The following is a 22,564-nucleotide window of genomic DNA, read 5'->3' as shown; positions in this document are numbered from 1 at the left end:
GGGCAGCGCCCAAACCCCCTGATCGCCCTGCAGCTCTGTGTGTGACAGGGGGTGGGGCCACAACCTCCCTATCTGCCCTGCTCTGTTCGTGACAGGGGAAGGCGCCCCAACCCCGATCAGCCCTGCTCTGTGCCTGATAGGGGGGGAGCTCCCCAACACCCTGATCGGCCCTGCTCTGTGTGTGACAGGGTGCGGCACCCCAACCCCCCCATGGGTCCTGCTCTGTGTGTGACAGGGTGGAGCCGCAACCTCCCTATCGGCCCTACTCTGTGCATGACAGGGGGAGCTCCCCAACCCCCTGATGGGCCCTGTTCTGTGCGTGACGGGGGCAGCGCCCCAACCCCCTGATCGACCCTGCTCTGTGCATGACAGGGGGTGGTGCCGCAACCTCCCCATCAACCCTGCCTTGAGTGTGACGGGGGCGGCACCCCAAGCCCCCAGTCGGCCCTGCTCTGAGTCCAACCAGGGGCTGCACCTAGGGATTGGGCCTGCCCTCTGCCACCCGGGAGTAGGTCTAAGCCAGCAGGTCGTTATCTCCCGAGGGGTCCCAGACTGTGAGAGGGCACAAGTGGGGCTGAGGGACACCCCCCCACCAGTGCACAAATTTTTGTGCACCAGGCCTCTAGTCCTATTAATAAAGAGCTAATATGCTAATTAGACCAGATGGCGGAATGACCTACTGGAACGACCAGTGGGTGGGGCTGCAAGGCAGCCAGGGCCGTGAGGGCCGAGGCAGCAGCCAGGGCTGTGAGGGCTGAGCCCGTTGCACAAATTTTGTGTGTTTGGGCCTCTAGTTTGAAGATAAAGAGCTTCACAGATAAGAAAAAGCTAAAGGGGTTCACCACCACCAAATCAGTATTACATGAAATGTTGAAGGGTATTCTTGAAGAAGATGAAGAAGAAAAATAAAAAGAAAGAGGAAGAAGAGAAAAAGATAAAAATATGAACAATAAAATGGCAATAAATACATATCTATCAACAATTTAATCTAAAATAAAAATAAATGAATAAATCTAATGAACAAAATAAACTGATGAATAAATTAAAATCAGAGGCATGGAAACATGGAACAAACTGATGAATCTCAGAGGGAAGTGGTGAGAGGGGTGTGATAAAAGATTAAACAAAGATCTTATATGCATATATACATTACCTATGAACACAGACAATAGGGGGGTGAAGGACTGAAGCAGGGTGGATATCAGGTGGAGGGGGGCAATGGTAGGAAAAGGGGGGATATCTGTAATACTCTCAACAATGAAGATTAAAAGAACAGATATAACATATATAAAAAAAAGTCTTTTTATTAGGGTGAATTGTTAATTAGGTATGTCAAAGCTTCTGATCTGTTTGCTTAACTCATCAATTATGTTAAAATATCTCACCATAATGGTAAACCTATTTTTTTTAAGAACAAGTCAGAGCCCAGCCAGTGTGGCTCAATGGTCGAACATTGACCTATGAACCAGGTCACAGTTCGATTCCTGGTCAGGGCACATGCCCAGGTTGCAGGCTCGATCCCCAGTAGGGGGCGTGCAAGAGGCAGCTGATCAATGATTCTCTCTCATCATTGATGTTTCTATTTCTCTCTCCCTCTCCCTTTCTCTCTGAAATAAATAAAAATATATTTAAAAAAAGAAAAAATCCTATCTTTTTATTTTTAATATGTTTTTATTTATTTCAGAGAGGAAGGGAGAGGGATAGAAACATCAATGATGAGAATCATTGATTGGCTGCCTCCTGCACACCCTGCACTGGGGATGGAGGGCAACCTGGGCATGTGCCCTAACAGGAATCAAACCATGACCTCCACCTGGTTCATAGGTTGATCTCAACCACTGAGCCACACCAGGTGGGCTGTCTAATTCTTTATATTTCTGTCACTTTTTGCCTTGTATATTTTGAGTTCAAGTTATTCAGTGCATACCAGTTTATATATGTATATATATCCTATATAATAAAATTACAATAGTAAATTTTAAGTGTTCCACTGTATCTGAAAAGAATGTATTCTGCTGTTGTTGGGCACAGAACTATAAATGACCAAAAGACGATCGTTTAACTGTGAATTGGCCGAAACCGGTTTGGCTCAGTGGATAGAGCGTCGGCCTGCGGACTGAAGGGTCCCGGGTTCGATTCTGGTCAAGGGCATGTACCTGGGTTGCGGGCGCATCCCCAGTGGGGGGTGTGCAGGAGGCAGCTGATCGATGTTTCTCTCTCATCGATGTTTCTAACTCTCTATCTCTCTCCCTTCCTCTCTGTAAAAAATCAATAAAATAAAAAAAACAAACAAAAAAAACCTGTGAATTGATGTCTTTCATAAATTGTAAAAACTTCTCACCCAATAACTGTCCAAAGATAGCCTCTGACCCATTTCTTCTTTTCTCTCATGGAAATCTGATTATTTGCTTACACTAATTACTACCCCTTTCATATTTCTTTTCTCTTTGCTTCTCTTTCTGCATGTGGATAATTTCTTCAGATCTATTTCCTGTCTAATCTGTTATATTCCTTCACTAATTTTAATTTTTAAAAAATCTCTTTGGACAGTCTCCTGCTCTGAATTTTATTCCAAGTGACACATACTTTACACTCTGAATATGGTAAGCCCAATGTTTAAAGGCTCCACAAGTTTCATTCTGTTGTCTGTTGTTTCTGCAGGTGTGCATTCATGGTGCTTTGTTTCATTGTTTGTAATTTGAAGCCTAGGTTTCTGCTGGGGTTTTGTTTGCTTGTGCCAGGACCTGAAACACTACTAGCCTGGGGTCACTAAACTAAATTGTTGTTTTGAGTTATATTTGTTTTGTTTATTTAATCTTCAATCTCTCTGTGAATTTGAATGACAATGCCAAGTACCTTAATAAGAACTAAATAGTTCTAACTTTGGCATTAAGACCTAAAGTACAAGAAGAAATTAGAATTAAGGGCTTTATTTCTACAAGGTCATTTCTCTACAGTGATGCAGACTTTGGCAAGGATACTTACTTTTGTATGAAACATATAAGAATACATATATGCAAATATGGAAAATGTTTATATATATTATGCATGTAAAACTGTCTGTAAATCATCTCAACTGTTATAGTCCTCTCATGTCATCATATATATGGCTAATAATTGTGTTTCAAAGAAGTCTGATCACTGAATGAAAAGAAAAAGTTAGAGAAAGTTGTTTTAAATTTATTACTAATTCTAAGATATTCTTTTTTAAAAGAATTACTAGTTGAATCCATGAATGCTGATATTTCTTTTCATGCAATATTTTTCAATTACCATTGTATATTTCTAAGTAACTTGACATTTATTCTATTCAAATCAGATGCAATAATTACTACAATATAGGTAAACTTCTTTTAAAATTCTTTTATTTAGTTATAATATCAATTTCCAACAGTTTGAAATACAAATTTCCATGGTCTTCAATTGAACTGTATGTCACTTTCTTTTAGAATGTCCTTTTTTTCATTAAAATAATTTTTAAACCACTCGATGTGTTCCACTTTCTGTTTAACACTCAGATATGGATTTTTGGAAAGGCCACAGGTTACTAACTCCATGAAGTGACGAATTGGTCCTTGTTTTGGAAAATCTTCCAGGTGTTTATCCAGAAATATATGTTCATGAAATTCTGAACCATCATCATCAAAACCTAAAAAATGAGAGACAAAATACATTACATTATAATTTTGAATGTAAAACCTATATCATAAGATTAACATGAATGTAATATAGTATTACAGTTAAAGGCATGAACTTTGAAGTCAGAGCTAGGTTTGCCCACCAATTTAATAACTGTGACTGGGCAAATTAATTAATTTCTCTGAGCATCAGTTTCCTTAGGCATAAAATGAGAGTTAAAACATTACCTTCTGCCCTCGCTAGGTGGCCCAGTTCATTGGAACATCATCCAGTACGTCAAAAGGTTGTGTTTGACTCCCGATCAGGGCACATACGGGAGGCAACTGATCAATGTGATCAAAGTTTCTCTCTCACGTTGATGTTTCTCTCTCTCTCTCCCCCCCCCCCCTTCCTCTCTCTAAAAATCAATAAACATATCCTCAGGTGAGCATTAAAAAAATCCCAGAATCTTTGTTAATTGTCACCCAAGGACATTTTTTCCTCCATTGATTTTGAGAGAGAGTGGAGGGAGGGGGGAGAGAGAAAGAAAAACATTGATGTAAGAGACAAATCAATGGGCTACCCAACCTGGCTGGCTTTGGGCCTGCAACCCAGGTACATGCCCTTGATCAGGAATCGAACCAGGACCCTTATGTCTAGGTGCCTATGCTCTAACCACTGGGCTTCGTGTTTTTTGTTTTTGTTTAGTAAATATTAAACAGACAAAAAGCTTACAAAGCTCTTTTACAATGCTTAGCATACTATAAATGTCCAAAGTGTAGCAGCAATTACTCTTAATAAATATTTTAATGTCTAAAATAACAACTAAGGAAACTATACAAGCTATACTTAAAAAATACATAAATAAAACACGATGAAATCCTAAAATATGTTCTAGCAGGCCACAGGAAGCCAAGAAAAGACAGAGGAATGAGAAATAGGGAAAATGAACAGAAAACAAATAATAAAATGGAAGACTTGAGTCCTAACAAATCAATAGTTACTTTAGATATAATGACCTAGAAACACCAATAAAAAGACAGAGGTTGGCAAAGTAGATATATACTATCTATAAGACACTCACTTCAATTAGGTAGGTTGAAAGTAAAAGATTACAGAAAAATATAGTCAAACCTCAGTTCACAAATATCTCCCATCTCAAACAATTTTGTTCTTGACCAAGTTGTTCATGGAAAAAACTGTCTCTGTTTTAACTTTGGTTCTCCATCTGACAACCCTTTCATGTTGATACATAAGCATGACACAAACATCTCATAGGCCACAAACAAAGGAGAAAATGGGCCAGTATGAGAGAGTTTACAACCAAACCTTGTGTTGTTAATATCTCAGGAAATTGTGCTGTGAATCTCTCTCTCTCTCTCTCTCTCTCTCTCTCTCTCTCTCTCTCTCTCTCTATATATATATATATATATATATATATATATATATATATGGCTTTTGTTGCTGGTGGAATGGACAATTAGCACAATTTTAAAACTTGAGTTCATCATGTTGTTAAAAGTGTGAAAGAAAGAATGATCACAGACAATTACAGAGGTAGAAAAACTGTTGTTGATTTGTATAAATGAAGAGCACTTGGTGACAGCATTTTGGAGACAGTGACATGTGAAAAAGTGAAGATGCCCCTACTGACTTCTTGAAAAACACCCCTGGAACAAGTGCTGAAAGTGATTAGTTTAAGACTGGTAGAGGGTGGTTCAATAAATTTAAGAAAAGAAGTTTGTTAACAGACATGTACTGTATATAAATAAGACATGTACTATATATAAATAAGAAAGGTTGGGAATCATTTGAGGGTCTGGAATCAATTCAATTTACATTATTTCTAAGGGGAAAATGATTTGGTTTTTTAACAAATCGCTTCTCAAACAGCCTTCTGGAATGAATAAAGTTCAAGAACTAAGATTCCACTGTATGTATTGGTAACATTAATAAAAAAAAGAAATCATGAGTGGCTATATGAATAATTAGATAAAGTAGACTACAGAGCAAAGAAAATTACAAGGGTGAAAGAGGAACATTATATAATAAAAGGATAAAACCACCAAGAAGAGATAGCATGTGAATTTTTTATGTACCAAACAAGAGTTTCTAAATACATGAAAGAAAAAATGATGGAAATAAATAAGAAATAGAAAAATCCACAAATATAGTTGGGTATTTCAATATCCCACTGTCAGCAATTAAAAACTACCAGGTAGAAAATTAGCAAAGATATAGAAGAACTGAACAACCATCAGGATCACACTGACATCTATAGAACACTCTATCAAACTATGGCAGAATAGATATTCTTTTCAAGCATCTATGAAACATTCATTTAACTAAACCATATCGAGGATCACAAAACAAATTTCAACATAACTGAAATATTACACGTATGTACTCTATTCATAATGGAATCAAACTAAAATCAAGTAACAGAAAGACAATAGGAAAATCTTCAAACAGTTGGAGATTAATATACTTATAAATAATTAATGATTCATAGAAGAAATCTCAAAGGAAATTAAAAAACACACACAGAATTGAAAATGGAAACACAACAAATCCAAATTTGTGGAACACAGCTAAAACAAGAAAAATATGGCATTAGATGCATACATACGAAGAGGAAGAGTCTCAAATAAATAATCTGAGCTCTGACCTCAAGAATCTAGTAAAAGAAGAGCAAGATAATCTCAAAGCAAGCAAAATGAAAGAAATAATAAAAATAATAACAGGAATCATAAAATTAAAAATACAAAAATAGAGAAACCAATACCTTGTTGGAGAACGAAGATGGCAGCATAGATAAATGCCTGTACTCACTGACTCCCAGAACTACATACAAATTACAACTAAAGTACAGAACCATGAGAAGAATCTTTTACCCTTTGAGATAGCATGGAGGGACCTGGAGAATATCATGCTAAGTGAAATAAGTCAGTGAGAGAAAGACAAGAATCACATGATCACACTCATGTGGAATCTAAGAAACAAAATAAACTAATGAATAGAGTGAATCCAGAGACATGGAAGCATGGAAGGGTGCGGAACCTCAGAGGGAAGGAAGGGAAGGGTGAGTGGGTGGGAGGCAATCAACCAAAGACCTTGTATGCATATATGCATAACCCATGTATACAGACACTAGGGTGCTGAAGACCTGGTGCGGGGGGTAGTGGGGAATGGGATGGAGGGCGCAAGCTGGAGGGGATCAATGGGGCAAAAAATGGGACATATGTAATACTTTCAACAATAAAGAATTGTTTAAAAAATGATCCATATAACACTATCTACACTAATAAAAGACAAACACACAAATTGACCGTACCTTCACTACGCCTTAAGCCACGCCCACCAGCCAATCAGAGCAACTATATGCAAATTAATCCAACCAAGATGGCGGCCAGCAGCCACAGAGCTGGAGCAAGCAGGAGGCTTGGTTGCCCCAATGATGGAGGAAGCCAAGCTTCCCAGCTGCTGCGGCCGGCTCTGAGCTCCACTCAAAGCAACAAAGTTTCAATTATAGAAGATAAATAAACCCCAGATACCTGCTTTCAGCTGGCCGTGGCCACGGACCTGGAGCAAGCAGGAAGCCAGGCTTCCCTGCCACAGCTGGCTCTGAGCTCCACTCAAAGCAACAAAGTTTCAATTATAGAAGGCAAATAAATCCCAGAATTAAAAAGAAAAAGGGCAGGGCAGTGGGCGAAGAGCTACAGGAGGGCGGCAGTGACCTACCGGTGTACAGATTTGTGCGCAGGGCTACTAGTATAAAATAAAATCCTGTATAATAAAAGGCTAATATGCAAATCGACCGAACAGCGGAACGACTGATCGCTATGATGCACACTGACCACCAGGGGGCAGATTCTCAATGCAGGAGCTGCCTCCTGGTAGTCAGTGCACTCTCACAGGAAGAGCACCACTCAGCCTGAAGCCAGGCTCATGGCTGTCAAGCGCAGTGGTGGTGGTGCTAAGGATGTCCACGGGGAGCGGGCCTAAACCATCAGTCGGACATACCCCAAGGGCTCCCGGACTGCAAGAGGGCATAGGCTGGGTTGAGGGACCCCTCCTCCCCAAGTGCATGAATTTCGTGCACTGGGCCTCTAGAAAATAAAATAAAATAAAATAAAATAAATAATAAAATAAAATATAAAAAAAAAATAAAATAAAATAATAAAATAAAATAAAAACTAAAATAAATAAAATAAATTACAGAACCATCATTCAAAACTACCTGAAAGGTGGCTGAATGGAAGTCCTACAACTGGAGAAGTAAAGAAGAAAGCACACTGAAAGGAGGAGGGACGGAATGGGTTGGTCCAACACCCATGTGTGCTATTTTTTTTAATTGGGAGATCGTCTCTGCAGAGGCCACCCATGAGGAGCAAGGTGTCCCAGCTCCACACCAGATCCCAGGGTCCCAAAGCTGGGAAGAGAAATCCCCAAAATTATAGGCTGTAAAAATCAGCCGGGATTGGGGTTGAGGGACATGGAGGTTATTGGAGACCCAGGAGTTCCTTTTAAAGGGCCAGCACACAAATTTACAAAACCGGGCAGTAGCTCTGGGAACCTGGACACATACTGGGAGGAACTGGATTGTCTGGCATTAGGCAGATTTCTCAGGGGCAGATTTCTCCAAGACAGGGGCAGATTTCTCCAAGACAGGGGCAGATTTCTCCAAGACAGGGCTACTTGTAGGGGTCATTATATCTGGGCTTAGGGGTCATTATATCTGGGCTGGGACCTCACTGGTCTCAAGGCTGACTGGTAGCCACATCTCCATCCAATTTGCAGACCTACTTAACCTATTTGCAGTGGCTTTTCCATGTGAATGGCCTGTCCTTGCTAAGGCTTCAGACTTTGCTAAAATCTCTCAAACAAGCTGCAGCTGGTGACAGCGTGCCCCAAACCTATCAATAAAAGGCCCAAGACCTGGCACTAGCACCAACATGCCCCAATCAAAAGACATGGTAGCTAAGTGGATACAAAAACATGACCCAACTATATGCTATCTACAAGAGACCCACCTCAGGACAAAAGACACACAGGATGAGAGTGAAGGGATGGAAAATATTTACCATGCAAATGGAAACAAACAAAAAAGCTGGGGTAGCAATACTCATATCTGACAAAATAGACTTCAAAATGAAGGCCATCACAAGAGACAACAACATAATACTACATCAATGCATAATACTAAAGGGATTGATCCAACAAGAGGATATAACCCTGGTAAACATACATGCACCCAATTTTGAAGCACCTAAATAAATAAAAAAAGCTTCTAGAGGATTTTAAGGGAGAGATGGACAACAATACAGTCATAGTAGGGGACTTTAACACTTTGCTAACTTCACTGGATAGATCTTCCAGACAAAAACTGGACAAGGAAACACTGACTCTAGGACACACTGGATCAGATGGATTTAATTGACATTTATAGAACATTTCACCCCAAAGATGCAGAATATACATTCTTCTCAAGTGTGTGTGGATCATTCACAAAGAGAGACCGCATGTTAGGACATAAAGCTAGTGTTTACCAGTTCAGGAAGATTGAAATCATATCAAGCATTTTCTTAGAACACAGTGGAATGAAATTAGAAACCAACTACAGTAAAAACACCCAAAAACATTCAAACACATGGAGCCTAATAGCATGTTATTAAACAAAGAATGGGTCACCAATGAGGTCAAGAAAGAAATAAAAAACTTCTCGGAAACAAATGAAAACAAACACACAACAACACCAAGTCTATGGGACACAGCAAAAGCAATTCTGAGAGGGAAGTTCATAGCACTACAGACCTACCTCAAAAAAACAAGAAAAATTAATAATAAACTATGTAACCCTATAACTTAAAGTTCTAGAAAAAGCACAGCAAGAAAAACCCAGAGTTTAAGTAGAAGAAAGAAAATAAAGATTAGAGCATAAATAAATGTTATAGAGAACAAAAAAAATACAAAAAATTAATTTAATCAAGAGCTGGTTCTTTGAAAGGATAAACAAGACTGACGAAACAGTCAGACTCATCTATAATAATAAAAGGGTAATATGCTAATTAGACTGGACATCCTTCCGGACATCATTCTGGATAAAGCCGGGCCAGAGGGAAGCCAGCCCGAGTCCCAGTTGCCTGCGGTCAGCCCGAGAGAAGCCAGCCTAGGTCCCAGGTGCCGGAGTGAAGCCGGTGCTGGCAGCTAGGGGAAGGAAGGTCTACTTTTGCACGAATTTTCATGCATCGGGCCTCTAGTCAAGAAACAGAGAGACAGGACCCAAATAAATAAAATGAGAAATGAAAGGGGAGAAGTAACCACTGACACCACAAAAATACAAAGGATTGTAAGGAAATACTATGAACAACTATATGCCAACAAGCTGGACAACGTGGATGGAATGGACAAATTCCTAGAAAAATACAATCTTCCAAAAGTGAATCCAGGAAGAATCAGAAAACCTGAGTAGGCCGATAACAACTGAAGAAATTGAAGCAGTAATCAAAAAAATCTTCCAGCAAACAAAAGTCCTGGTCCGGATTGCTTCATAGAGGAATTGTAACAAACATTCAAAGAAGAACTAACACTGATCCTCTTCAGACTATTTCAACAAATTCAAGAGGAAGGAACACTTCCAAGCTCTTCTTATGAAGCCAACATTACCGTAATCCCAAAACCAGACAAAGACACTACAAAGCAAGAGAAGTACAGGCCAATATCCCTGATGAATGTAGATGCTAAAATCCTCAACAAAATATCTGCAAATTGCATCCACCAATACATTAAAAAGATCATACGCTATGACCAAGTGGGATTTATTCCAGGGATGCAAAGCTGGTACAATATCTGCAAATCAATAAATGTGATACATCACATAAACAAATTGAAAGACAAAAACCACATCAATTGATGCAGAAAAAGCATTTGACAAAGTCTAACACCCTTTTTTGGTAAAAACTCTCAGCAAAGTGCGAATAGAGGGAGCATATCTCAACATGATAAAGGCCATATTTGACAAACCTACAGCGAACATTATACTCAATGGGCAAAAACTAAAACCATTTCCTCTACAAACAGGAATAAGACAGGAATGTCTGCTTTCACCACTCTTATTCAAAATAGTACTGGCAGTCCTCACCAGAGGGATCAGACAAAAAGAAAAAATAAAAGACACCTAAATTGGAAAGGACAAAGTAACACTCTCATTATTTGCAGATGACATAATATTATACCTAGAAAACACTAGAGACTCCAGAAAAAAACTACTAGATTTAATAAATAAATTTAGCAATGTAGCAGGATACAAAATCAACACCCAAAAATTGATGGCCTTTTTTACACCAATAATGAACTCACAAAAAAAGAAACTAAAAAAACAATCCCATTTACCCTTGCAACAAAAAAATTAAGATACTTAGGTATAAACTTATCCAAGGAGGTAAAAGACTTGTACTCGAAAAATTACAGGATGCTAAAAAAGATATAAAGAAGTGGAAGAGTATACTGTGTTCATGGATTGGTAGAATCAACATCATTAAAATGTCCATACTACCCAAAGATTCAATGCACTCCCTATTAAAATACAAACAGTATATCTGACAGATCTAGAACAGACACTCCAAAAATCTGTATGGAACCACAAAAGACCCCGAATAGCTGCAGCAATCCTGAGAAAGAACAAAGTTGGAGGAATCACAATACCAGAAATCAAGTTATACTACAAAGCCACCATAATCAAAATAGCCTGGTGCTGGCACAAGAACAGGTATATAGATCAATGGAACAGAACAGAGACCCCAGAAATCGACCCAAACCATAACACTCAATTATTATTTGACAAAGGAGGCAAGAGCTTATAACAGAGTCAAGACAGTCTCTTCAATAAATGGTGTTGGGACAATTGGACAATACATGCAAAAAAATGAAACTAGACCACCAACTTATACCATATACAAGAATAAACTCAAAATGGATAAAAGATCTAAATATAAGTTGGGAAACCATAAAAATCCTAGAAGAAACCATAGGCAGCAAAATCTCAGACAATTTCTCAAAGCAATATCTTTAAGGATATATCACCAGGGCAAAAGAAACTAAGGAAAAAATAAACAAATCAGACTACATCAAAATAAAAAGCTTCTGCACAGCAAAAGAAACCTTCAACAAAACAAAAAGGGAGCCCACTGTATGGGAGAATATATTTGGCAATGATACATCTGATAAAGGGTTAATATCTAAAATATACTCTTAGTATAAGGAACTCATACAACTTAACAAAAGGAAGACAAACACTCCAATTAAAAAATATGTAAAGGACCTAGACACTTCTCCAAAGCAGACATACAAATGGCCAAGAGACTTATGAAAAAAATGCTCAAAGTCACTGGTCATTAGAGAGATGCAAATTAAAACAACAATGAGGTATCACCTCACACCTGTCAGAATGGCTACCATTAACAAATCAACAAATGACAAGTGCTGGCAAGGATATGGAGAAAAGGGAACCCTAGTATACTGCTGTAGGGAATTCAGACTGGTGTAGCCATTATGGAAAACAGTATGGAGTTTTCTCAAAAAATTAAATATGGAACTGCCATTTGACCCAGTGATCCCACTTCTAGGAATATATCCTAAGAGATCCGAAACCCCAATTAGAAGTAATGTTTGCACCCCTATTTTCATGGCAGCACAATTTACAATAGCTAAGATCTGGAGACAGCCCACATGTCCATCAGTAAATGAGTGGATAAAAAATGCTGTGGTACATTTATACCATGTAATACTATGGACCAGTAGAAAAGAATATTTTAGCCTTTGAGACAGCACAGAGGGACCTAAAGAGTATCATGCTAAGTAAAATAAATCAGTCAGAGAAAGACAAGTATCATATGATCTCACTCATATATGGAATCCAATTAACAAAATAAACTGAGGAACGGAGTGGATCCAGAGACATGGAAGCATGGAACAGAGTGTGGAATCTCAGAGGGAAGGCAGGGGAGGGTGGGTGGGTTGGAGGTAATCAACTAAGGACCTTGTATGCATAATTCATAGACAGTGGGATGGTGAGGGCCTGGGGCAGAGGCTGAGGGTGGATTGGAGGGGGTTGATGGGGGAAAAAAGGGGACATATGTAATATTTTCAACAATAAAGATTAAAAAAATAATAAAATAAAATGAAAACAAAACAAGACAAAAAAAAAACAAGAATAAAAAGGAAAATAAAAAAAGAATAATTTACAGGATTCAATAGTAAAGTGGAGGATTCCGAGAATCAAATCAACGATTTGGAATATGAGGAAGCATAAAACACCCAATGAGAAGAGAAAAAAAAAATTAAGATAGCGTAAGGAGTCTCTGGGACAACTTCAAGCGTACCAACATTCACATTTTGGGGATGCCAGAAGAAGAAGAGAAAGAGCAAGATATTGAAAAACAATTTGAAGAAATAAGGACAGAACACTTCCCCTATCTGGTGAAAGAAATGGACTCACAAGTCCAGGAAACACAGAGAATCCCAAACAAGAGGAACCCAAAGACACACCAAGACACATCATAATTAAAATGCCAAGGGTTAAAGATAAGAGAGAAGCTTAAAAGCAACAAGAGAAAAGCAGGTATTTACCTACAAGAGAGCACCCATAGAACTGTCAGCTGATTTCTCAACAGAAACTTTGCAGACCAGAAGGGAGGGCAAGAAATACTCAAAATGATGAATAGCAAGAACCTACAACCAAGATTACTCTATCCAGCAAAGGTATCATTTAGAATTGAAGGTCAGATAAAGAGTTTCACAATCAAGAAAAAGCTAAAGGAGTTCATCACCACCAAGCCCAGTATTACTTGAAATGTTGAAGGCTGTTCTTTAAGAAGAGGAAGAAGAAGAAGAGGAAGAGGAAGAGAAGGAGGAGGAGGAGGAGAAGGAGGAGAAGGAGGAGGAAGTAGCTAAAAACATGAACAATAAAATGGCAATAAATACTTATCTATCAACAATTGAATCTAAAAAACAAAATACACAAACAAGAGATCTAATGAAGAAAATAAACTGGTGAATTAAATAGAATCAGAAGCATGAAACAGACTGATGAATCTTAGAGGGAAGGGGGTTCAGGGGTGGGAAGAGATTAACCAAAGATTTTACCTATGGACACAGACAGTAGGGTGGTGAAGGCCTGGGGTGAGATGGGACCCGGGTAGAGGGGGATAATGGGGGGTGGGGAGGGACATTTGTAATATTCTCAACAATAAAAATTTAAAAAAATATACCAATACCTTGTTCTTTAAAAAAATTAGTAAAATTGATAAATCTATCTATTAAGTGCTATAAAGAATAAAGCAGAGAAGTCACCAACCACCAATATTAAGAATGAAAAGGGAGTTATTATTATAAATCCCAAACTCATTAAAGGAATAGTAAAGGAACATTACAAACAATTTTACACTAAAAAATTCAACAATCTGAACTACCAAAACTCAACCCTCCCCAAAAATACAGTTTTATAACTATTTAAGAAAAGGAATGTGTAATTTAAAAGCTCTAAAAAAAAAGCAATCCATAAGCCCAGATCACTTCATTTGACAATTTTATAAAATGTTTAAAGAAAAATAAACACCAATTTTACACAATCTCTTCACAAAGTGGAAGGACACTTCCTAGATCAATTTATGAAGCCAGTAATACCTTGTTATGAAAAACAAAGATATGACTAAAAGAGAGTGGATTAAAAAACTGTGGTACATCTACACAATGGAATACTACACTGCGGTAAAAAAGAAGGAATTCTTACCATTTTCAATAGCATGGATGGAACTAGAGAGCATTATGCTAAGTGAAATAAGCCAGTCAGAGAAAGATAAATATCACATGATCTCACTCATTTATGGAATATAATGAACAACTAAACTGATGAACAAAAAGAGATCCAGAGACAAAAGAGCATTGATCAGACTGTCAAACCTCAGAGGGAAGGTAGGGGAGGGTGGGGGTGAGGGGGAGAGATCAACCAAAGGACTTGTATGCATGCATATAAGCCTAGCCAATGGACACAAACACCAGGGGGTGAGGGCATGAGTGTGTGTGTGAGGGGTAATGGGGCAATAAGGACACATATGTAATACCTTAATCAATAAAGGAAAAAAGAGAGAGAAAATAGAGATTGAAAGAATTATCAAATTATCAAATAATAAAAGAAAATTGAAAATTTTTCCCCAATTGAAAAACAAAATTCTCAGGTTGAAGGACCCAATGGTGCCGAGAAACATGATTTTAAATAAATAAAATCCCTTACCAAATGTTTTCAACACATATCACTAAGTAAGAAAAAATGCTTCAGGACAATCTATGGTCCCATATAGGTCAAAACAAAACAAAAGGTAAATATGTAACTGCCATTTAAAGTGAACTGAGAGGACACATATCAAACTATTTACAATGTTTGTTTCAGGAAAAGGAAAGAGAAATACGGTCAAGTAAACTCCCCATCCCTTTATATTATTTGACTTTGCTGCAAGTAAACTTCCATATGTTTATGAAATTTAAAATATCTTTTTAATAAGTTAAATAAAACATAATATAGTAAAGAGAAAATAAGAGAGAATGGGAAGTTAAATACAGGAAGAAAAATCCCATATGGTATATAAATCAACTAAAGTGAACATGTTAATTTTGTGTCTAACAAATTTAATTCTGCGATAAATAATATTGAATGCAATGAAATATTAATGAATACAGCTAAAAATATGGTACAACAAAAAAGGGTAAACCCAGTTAATAGCAATAACCAATTATTTTTGACAAGGGTATATGACAGCACTGAAGCAAATTCAGTTCACTATAAATTCTTTCCACTCCCACTTATTGTCAAAACTATTATTTCTTTTCCTGTCAGTACTTTGAGGCTCTTGTTCATGGGCCATCATATCATCTAAAACAACCAATAGATAGGGGCTGGGAAGAGGGGGATAAAGGAAGGGAAATGGGAGATATCTGTAATACTATCAACAATAAAAAGTACATTAAAAATACAGTAAAACAACCAATAAATTATTTCAGATAACACATATTTGCCCTGTAATCTTTATACCTGCCCTAATTTTTTCTACACTTTACCATCCACCATAACAACAGAGCTCTCTTTAGAATTTTATGGTAATTTTGAATTTTCATAATTATTCTTGCTAGCTCATATTATAGCACATTATTTTAGATACTTAGCAAAGGATGACACATTAAAAGTGAAAAAGTTTAAACCAAGTGAAGAATAAAGACAAAAGAATGATTAACATACATGACTAAGCTTTTCGTCCACCTAAGCCTGTATTGAAAATTACTCTTGGATAACATTTCCAGACACCCTTAATTTGGCAAAGCACAACAGGAGGGACAAACCAGTTCTTAAAACAAAAACTAACAAAAAATACCCTACATTGAATAAGAAAAATAATTTATACATTTTAAGTGGCAAAACAACAAATCATATTTTTTATGTAATGGGAATACACAACACTAGGAACTAAATTGTAAAACAGGACATGCTGTTTGTCATTTTCAGTATTATGTTCCAAAACTGAAATGGCAAACCCCTAAAAATAAAACAAAACATCTTTCCCCGAAAGCATCAAAGTAAAACTTCATGAAGCTAATTATTGATAGAGCATGACATTTTATTAATCTTAAAATTTAAGAAATACCAGGTGTACGGGTTAATAATGCAGATTTTGTAGTCAAAGAAAACACAATAATTTCAAGAGAAACATCAAAAGTGCTTTATTCAAAGTAATGTCCATTGCTAGCTACAAATTTGCCCCATCTTTCAGGTAATTTGTGGATACCGTCCCAATAGAACTTTTCTTGTTTTGAGGCAAACCATTCAAAGACCCAATTTTCCACTTGTTCGTATGTTTTGAAGTGCTGCTCAGAAAGTGCGTGTGCCATTGATTGGAACAAGTGGTAATCTGAAGGAGCAAGGTATGGTGAATGCAGCAGGTGGGTTAATACTTCCCAGGCAAGATCTTTTAACGTGTCTTTAACTGGTTTTGAAGTGTGTGATAGTGGGTTATCATAAAGTAAAATTACTTTGCCATGTCTTCTGGCACATTCTGGTCGTTTCACAATCAAAGCGTGGTTCAAATTGATTATTTGTTGTCTGTAGCCATCAGTATTAATGGTTTCAACGGGTTTTAGAAGCTCATAATACACCACACCTTCCTGATCCCATCAAACGCAGAGCATTGTCTTCTTTCCGAAGTGATTAGGCCTTGCAATCAATGTTGATGGTTGACCTGGATCAACCCATGATTTTGTGCGTTTGGAATTCTCAAAATAATTCCACTTTTCATCACCAGTCACAATTTGAGGCAAAAAAGACTTACTTTCGTGCCGTTAAACCAATATTTTACTAATGTTTTTTTGGTTTTTCATTTGTCTTTCATTCAGTTGATGTGGCACCCATTTTCCTTCCTTTAAAATCTTTCCCATTGCTTGTAAACAATCGGAAATTGTTTGCTGAGCAACGTTTAATCTTTTTACAAGTTGTTTTTAAGTTTGATATGCATTTTCATCCAATAATGCTTGTAATTGTTGGCCTTCAAACTTTTTCGGTTGACCTGGATGTTGTCTTTCACATCAAAATCATTACTTTTAAAGCGTTTAAACCAGCGTTCACAAGTATCTGGAGATGGAGTATCTTCACCATAAGCTTCCTGAAGCTTTCAGCGGCACTTTTCTTCAAAATAAAGTAATGAATTAAAACTTCCCGCAAATGCTCTTTTTTTTTGGCACGAAATTCGACATTTTTAAGTGTAAAAATATCTATGATGTTAATACCTTCAGAAAATTTGACATAAGTTTTGAAGCTTGCTGTCAATACAACAAAATAGCATATATATCAAATCGCATATATATCAACATATGTGTAACTCCATCTATTGAAAAAAATCTGCATTATTAACCAGTACACCCAGTATATAAAAGAATGTTATTGAACTGTTGGGGCTCCAGGTTCTAATGCCAGTCTCTCTGAGTAATCAGAGGTTCCCTAAGATGTATTGAGGGGAGTGAGCAAAGTGAGAAAGTTGCCATAGTTCCTTCCGTTTTTCAAATAATTGCCTGAAGGAACTAGAAATGAGATACCCCCCTTTCTGACCATGAAGTATTAATAATATGCACAGAATATATGGAACACATTTATCTTCATAAATTGACTTAAAACATTTTTTTTCTTATTTAAAAACTAGAGGCTTGGTGCACAAAATTTGTGTACAGTGTGTGTGTGTGTGTGTGTGTGTGTGTGTGTGTGTGTTGTGTGTCCTACAGCCTGGCCTGCGCCCTCTCACAATCTGGGACCCCTCAAGTAGGGTCCCTAGGCCTGGCTGGCAATCAGGGCCTATCAGGCCTTTCCTTCTCCCAGGTGCTGGCAGCTGGACCCACCCCTGCTGCTGCCACTGCTTGCCATCTGTGTGGTGCTGCCCCCCTCCTCCGCCATCGGTTGCCTCTCTCTGTGGCCGACAGGCATGGGGTGTGATGGCTTGGCTGGCCTGGGCCACCCTCTGCGAGGTGATCACTGGCTGGCCCTGCAACTTGCCACAGTGTCACTGGCTGGTGGCCTGGGCCTTCCTCTGTGGGGTGATCAATCACAGGGCCCCCAGACTGATCACCCCACAGAGGGAGGCCCCGGCCACCCGCCGCAGTGCCACCGGCCGGGTAGCCTGAGCCTCCCTCTTTGGGATGACTTATTGCGGGGGCTCCGCGATAGATCACCCAGCAGAGAGAGGCCCCGCCCACTTGGGTGGGGCTCCGTGATCAATCACCCCGCAGAGGATGGCCTGGGCCTCTCACTTTGGGGTGATCGCGGAGCCATGCGCCCCCCCACCCCCTACAATTGATTGCCCCATCGGCCAGTGGCCTGGGCCTCCCTCTGCAGGGCGATCATGGGGCAATGGCCTGAACAATCGCATCGCACCTGCTTTGGCTGTCCTGGCGCCCGTGGTGTCATAGCGTGGTAGTCCAGAAGGTCGTCTGGATGGTTGTTCTGCTGTTCGGTTGATTTGCATATTAAGCTTTTGTTATTATAGATTAAACATTCAAAAACCAGGTCAAATTTCAGATAAATTCCTTTGGAGTAGGGACTCGGGATTTTAATGAACTTAAGTATTTACTGTTGATGACAATGAACCACCAGTTCATGCTTTTCTATTACCCTAGTTGGTAGTTCCTAGAAAATATATAATATCCTTGTTAATATTTAGAGTTTTAAAGGTTACAGTATAGAACAGAAAATAGTTACAGCAGCATATCTCCTCACAATATTGTTGTTATAGAAAGCCAGATGATAGTGATGATGCTTTACTTGTATAATCTCACTTATTTCTAAGATGAATCTTATAAAATAAGTTCTATTATTATTCCCATCACTTTATAGATGAGGGAGACAAGGCTTGGAGAGATTAAGTTTATAACTCACTTAGGAACTTGAACTCCTAATCAACTATACTTCACTTGTCTCATCTAAATAAAGTCATGTTATTCTACCTCAATATTCAGTTTAACATTTTAAAAATTTTTATTGATTAGAGAGAGAGAGAGAGAGAGAGAGAGAGAGAGAAACACTGATTTGTTGTTCCACTTATTTATGCATTCACTGGTTGATTCTTGTACATGCTCTGACTGAGGATCGAACCTTGGTGTATGCGGGGGATGCTCTAATCAACTAAACTACCCAGCCAGGACTCAATACCGGGTTTTAAAACCACGTGTTTAACCATGAAGACTTAGAAAACTCAAGTGTCATTAAATAATGAAATCTTCCCTTAATACTACACCTTGTATTTTCTAAGTTTTTCACTCCATTTAAAATTCTATGATCATACAGGAGAGGTAAGGAGCTAACATTTATTCATATGCATTACATGCCAAGAACTGTGGTGAGCAACTCAATAACTTTATCTTATTTAATTCTTATAGTCTTCCAATGAGGTAGCCTTAATTTTATAGATGAGGAAACTAAGGCTCAAAGTAAGTAACTTCCTCAAAGGCAAATGGCTAATAATTGACAGAGTTGAGGATCTATACTCAGGTTTGCACAACTACTTTTACTTTCTGTTTTTTGTTTTTTTGAGTGTGTGTGTTTTTTTTACTATACTCTGATACCTTACAGAATAAAGAAACCATAAAACTTTAATATACATGTTGTGTAATAGAGTAAACCCAGTATGCTATATTACTGTATATACCATACACATATACAAAATATAAGAATTTGCTAAGTCTCTAAAGTTTTATTATAAAAAGCAATCCTATATAATAAAAGCCTAATATGCAAATCGACCAAACGATGGAACAACAGGTCTCTATGACGCACACTGACCACCAGGGGCAGATGCTCAACGCAGGAGCTGCCTCCAGCCTGGAGGCCCCAGGCTGGCCAAGGCAGGTGCCAGTGGGGGCCCCCCAACTGCCTCGCCGGTCACCCCACAGATCGGCCCTGATCGCCAGGCAGGCCTAGGGACCCTACCTGTGCATGGATTTCATGCACCGGGCCTCTAGTATTTTATGAAAATATAAGATTATTTCTGATATTTAAGCTTCCATTCTACTTACTAATCCAAACAAATGAAAGGTTATAAAAAAATCAAAATATTACAGTAACAGCAGAAAACTACAAAGGTTAAAATACGGACTACATTTTCCCAAGAATTAATGAGGTGTTTGCAACTTTTAGCTAATCTTTTATTTTTTTTATTTTTAAAAAAATATTTTTATTGATTTCAGAGAGGAAGGGAGAAGGAGAGAGAGATAGAAACATCAATGATGAGAGAGAATCACTGATCAGCTGCCTCCTGCACACTCCCACTGGGGATCAAGCACACAACCCAGGAATGCGCCTTGACTGGGAATCGAACCATGACCTCCTGGTTCATAGGTTGATGCTCAATCACTAAGCCATGCTGGCAGGGTTCAATCAGTGAATTTTATAAACTTCTGAAGTTAAACTTACCTGCTTCATTGTTAATTGGGAATTCCCACAGTTTCCCCTCTTTTGTCCACTGGATTATCTCTTCAAAACCATTCTGAAAGGACTGTTCATTTACTGCAGCTAACTGCTGAGCAAATTCCACATCCCAAAGTGAAGGTGCTGTTTCTATATAATAAAAACATTTCAAATAAGGACAAGTCAATGTCAATATCTTTCTTTTTAAAAATGTTATAATCAACTCTGAGTTGGTGATATATTTTCATACCTTGAAGCACATTATTATACACTATACAGTGAAAGTTTGCTCTCTGAGAGCTAAAACTGAAACAGAAATGATACATAAAGACTACAAGTACAATAATTAAAAGCCTTAACTTTTACTTTTAGTGGTAATCAACCACTAAAGTCTCAGTGGCCTCTCTACTGGAAAGAAAAAAAGAAATGTATATTTTGTTTAAAGATCCTATCTAATAGAGAGGGAATATGCTAATTGACTCTCATGCTGTCGCAAAGATGGTGGCACCCACAGCCAATAAGGAGGGAATATGCTAATTGACTGCCACCCCCTCCAAGATGGCGGCACCCACAGCCACAAGATGGCCGGCAGGTGAGGGCAGTTGTGGGCTATCAGGCCAGTAGGGGAGGGCAGTTAGGGGTGACCAGTCCAGAAAGGGAAGGCAGTTGGGGGGAACCGGGCCTGCAGGGGAGGGCAATTAGGGGTGACGGGGACGGCAGGGGAGGACAGTTGGGGGCGACCGGGACGGCAGGGGAGGGCAGTTGGGGGTGACTGGGTTGGCAGGGTAATGGTTAGGAGGTGATCAGGGTGGCAGGCAGGTGAGCGGTTGGGAGCCAGCAGTCCCAGATTGTGAGATTGAGCCTAAACCGGCAGTCGGACATCCCCCAAGGGGTCCCAGATTGGAGAGGGTGCAGGCTGGGCTGTGAGACACTCCCACACCCAGTGCATGAATTTTGTGCACCAGGCCTCTAGTATTTTTATAAAAATGAATATTTTAATACAACATGGGACTCTGTTCTTTAAAGTCCAGCCTATTTTTAGTCTGTTAAGTCACTAACATACTACTAATAAAGACCAAAGAAAAATTAACATAATAATAATAATGACAGTAATACTACTACTAATGGACACTGAGAACTTACTCTTTACTAAGTGCTTTTTGTATATTAGTTCATTTAATCCTCACAACAAACTCTTAGTAAGGTAGTATAATACTAGCTTATAAATACCATCATGCAATATTTCAATCACTTGTTTTGAAAATTTAAGACATCTTTCAAGAATGAGTCATATTCCCAGGAGTCACTGCTGGTGAGAACGTAAAATGGTACAACCACTTTGGAAAATAGTTTCTCAGTTTCTTTAAAAGTTGAGAATACACTTATCATGCAACCATTTTACTCCTAAATATTTACCCAAAAGAAAACATATGTCCATACAAAGACTTAAAATTAAAGTTCATGTATGACCATGCCTAATAGCCAGCATCAAATGCTGGATATTAAGTATGTTGACCTAGAACAGCTGATACAGAGAAAAGATCATAGTAATTAGGTATATCAGCCATATTTACAGAGTAATAACAGTAAATAATTTATTATGGTCACACTTTTTAAAATTCATTCAGTGGACACTGATCAACCTGTCTTCTCATGAAGATAATGATCATCCTCATTTTGTTTTTTAAAATTAAATTTCTTGGGGTCACATTGGTCAACATGAACATATAGGTTTCAGGTGTGGGTTTCTATGTTATAAGATCTATATATTGCAGTGTGCCCAGCACCCAAAGTCCAATCTTCTCCTGTCACCATATATTAGGACCCCTTTTCCCAATACCCCCTTCCCTCTGGCAACCACCACACTGCTATTTGTGTTCATGAGTTTGTTTTATATCCCACATGAGTGAAATTATATGATTCTTAGCTTTTTTTGACTTATTTCACTTAGCATAA

General features: G+C 38.4%; 1 protein-coding gene across 1 annotated transcript in view; it reads right to left on the bottom strand.

Moving 5' to 3' along the window:
- Positions 1–3,343: 3,343 nt before the first annotated feature.
- The window catches only part of MRPS31 (mitochondrial ribosomal protein S31), a 49,402-nt gene continuing 30,181 nt past the window's right edge, over positions 3,344–22,564 (bottom strand). The window contains exons 6-7 of the mRNA XM_006083579.3: positions 20,615–20,758; positions 3,344–3,649 (exon numbers count right to left, since the gene is read on the bottom strand). Coding sequence (XP_006083641.1) covers positions 3,420–3,649; positions 20,615–20,758 — 374 coding nt within the window. The 3' untranslated portion in view covers positions 3,344–3,419. The remainder of the gene's footprint in view (positions 3,650–20,614; positions 20,759–22,564) is intronic.

The sequence above is a fragment of the Myotis lucifugus genome, unplaced genomic scaffold, assembly GCF_000147115.1.
Source record: "Myotis lucifugus unplaced genomic scaffold, Myoluc2.0 scaffold_7, whole genome shotgun sequence".
Taxonomy (NCBI): domain Eukaryota; kingdom Metazoa; phylum Chordata; class Mammalia; order Chiroptera; family Vespertilionidae; genus Myotis; species Myotis lucifugus.
Note: the sequence above shows the minus strand (reverse complement) of the source record. Positions and strands in the feature narration are given on the sequence as shown.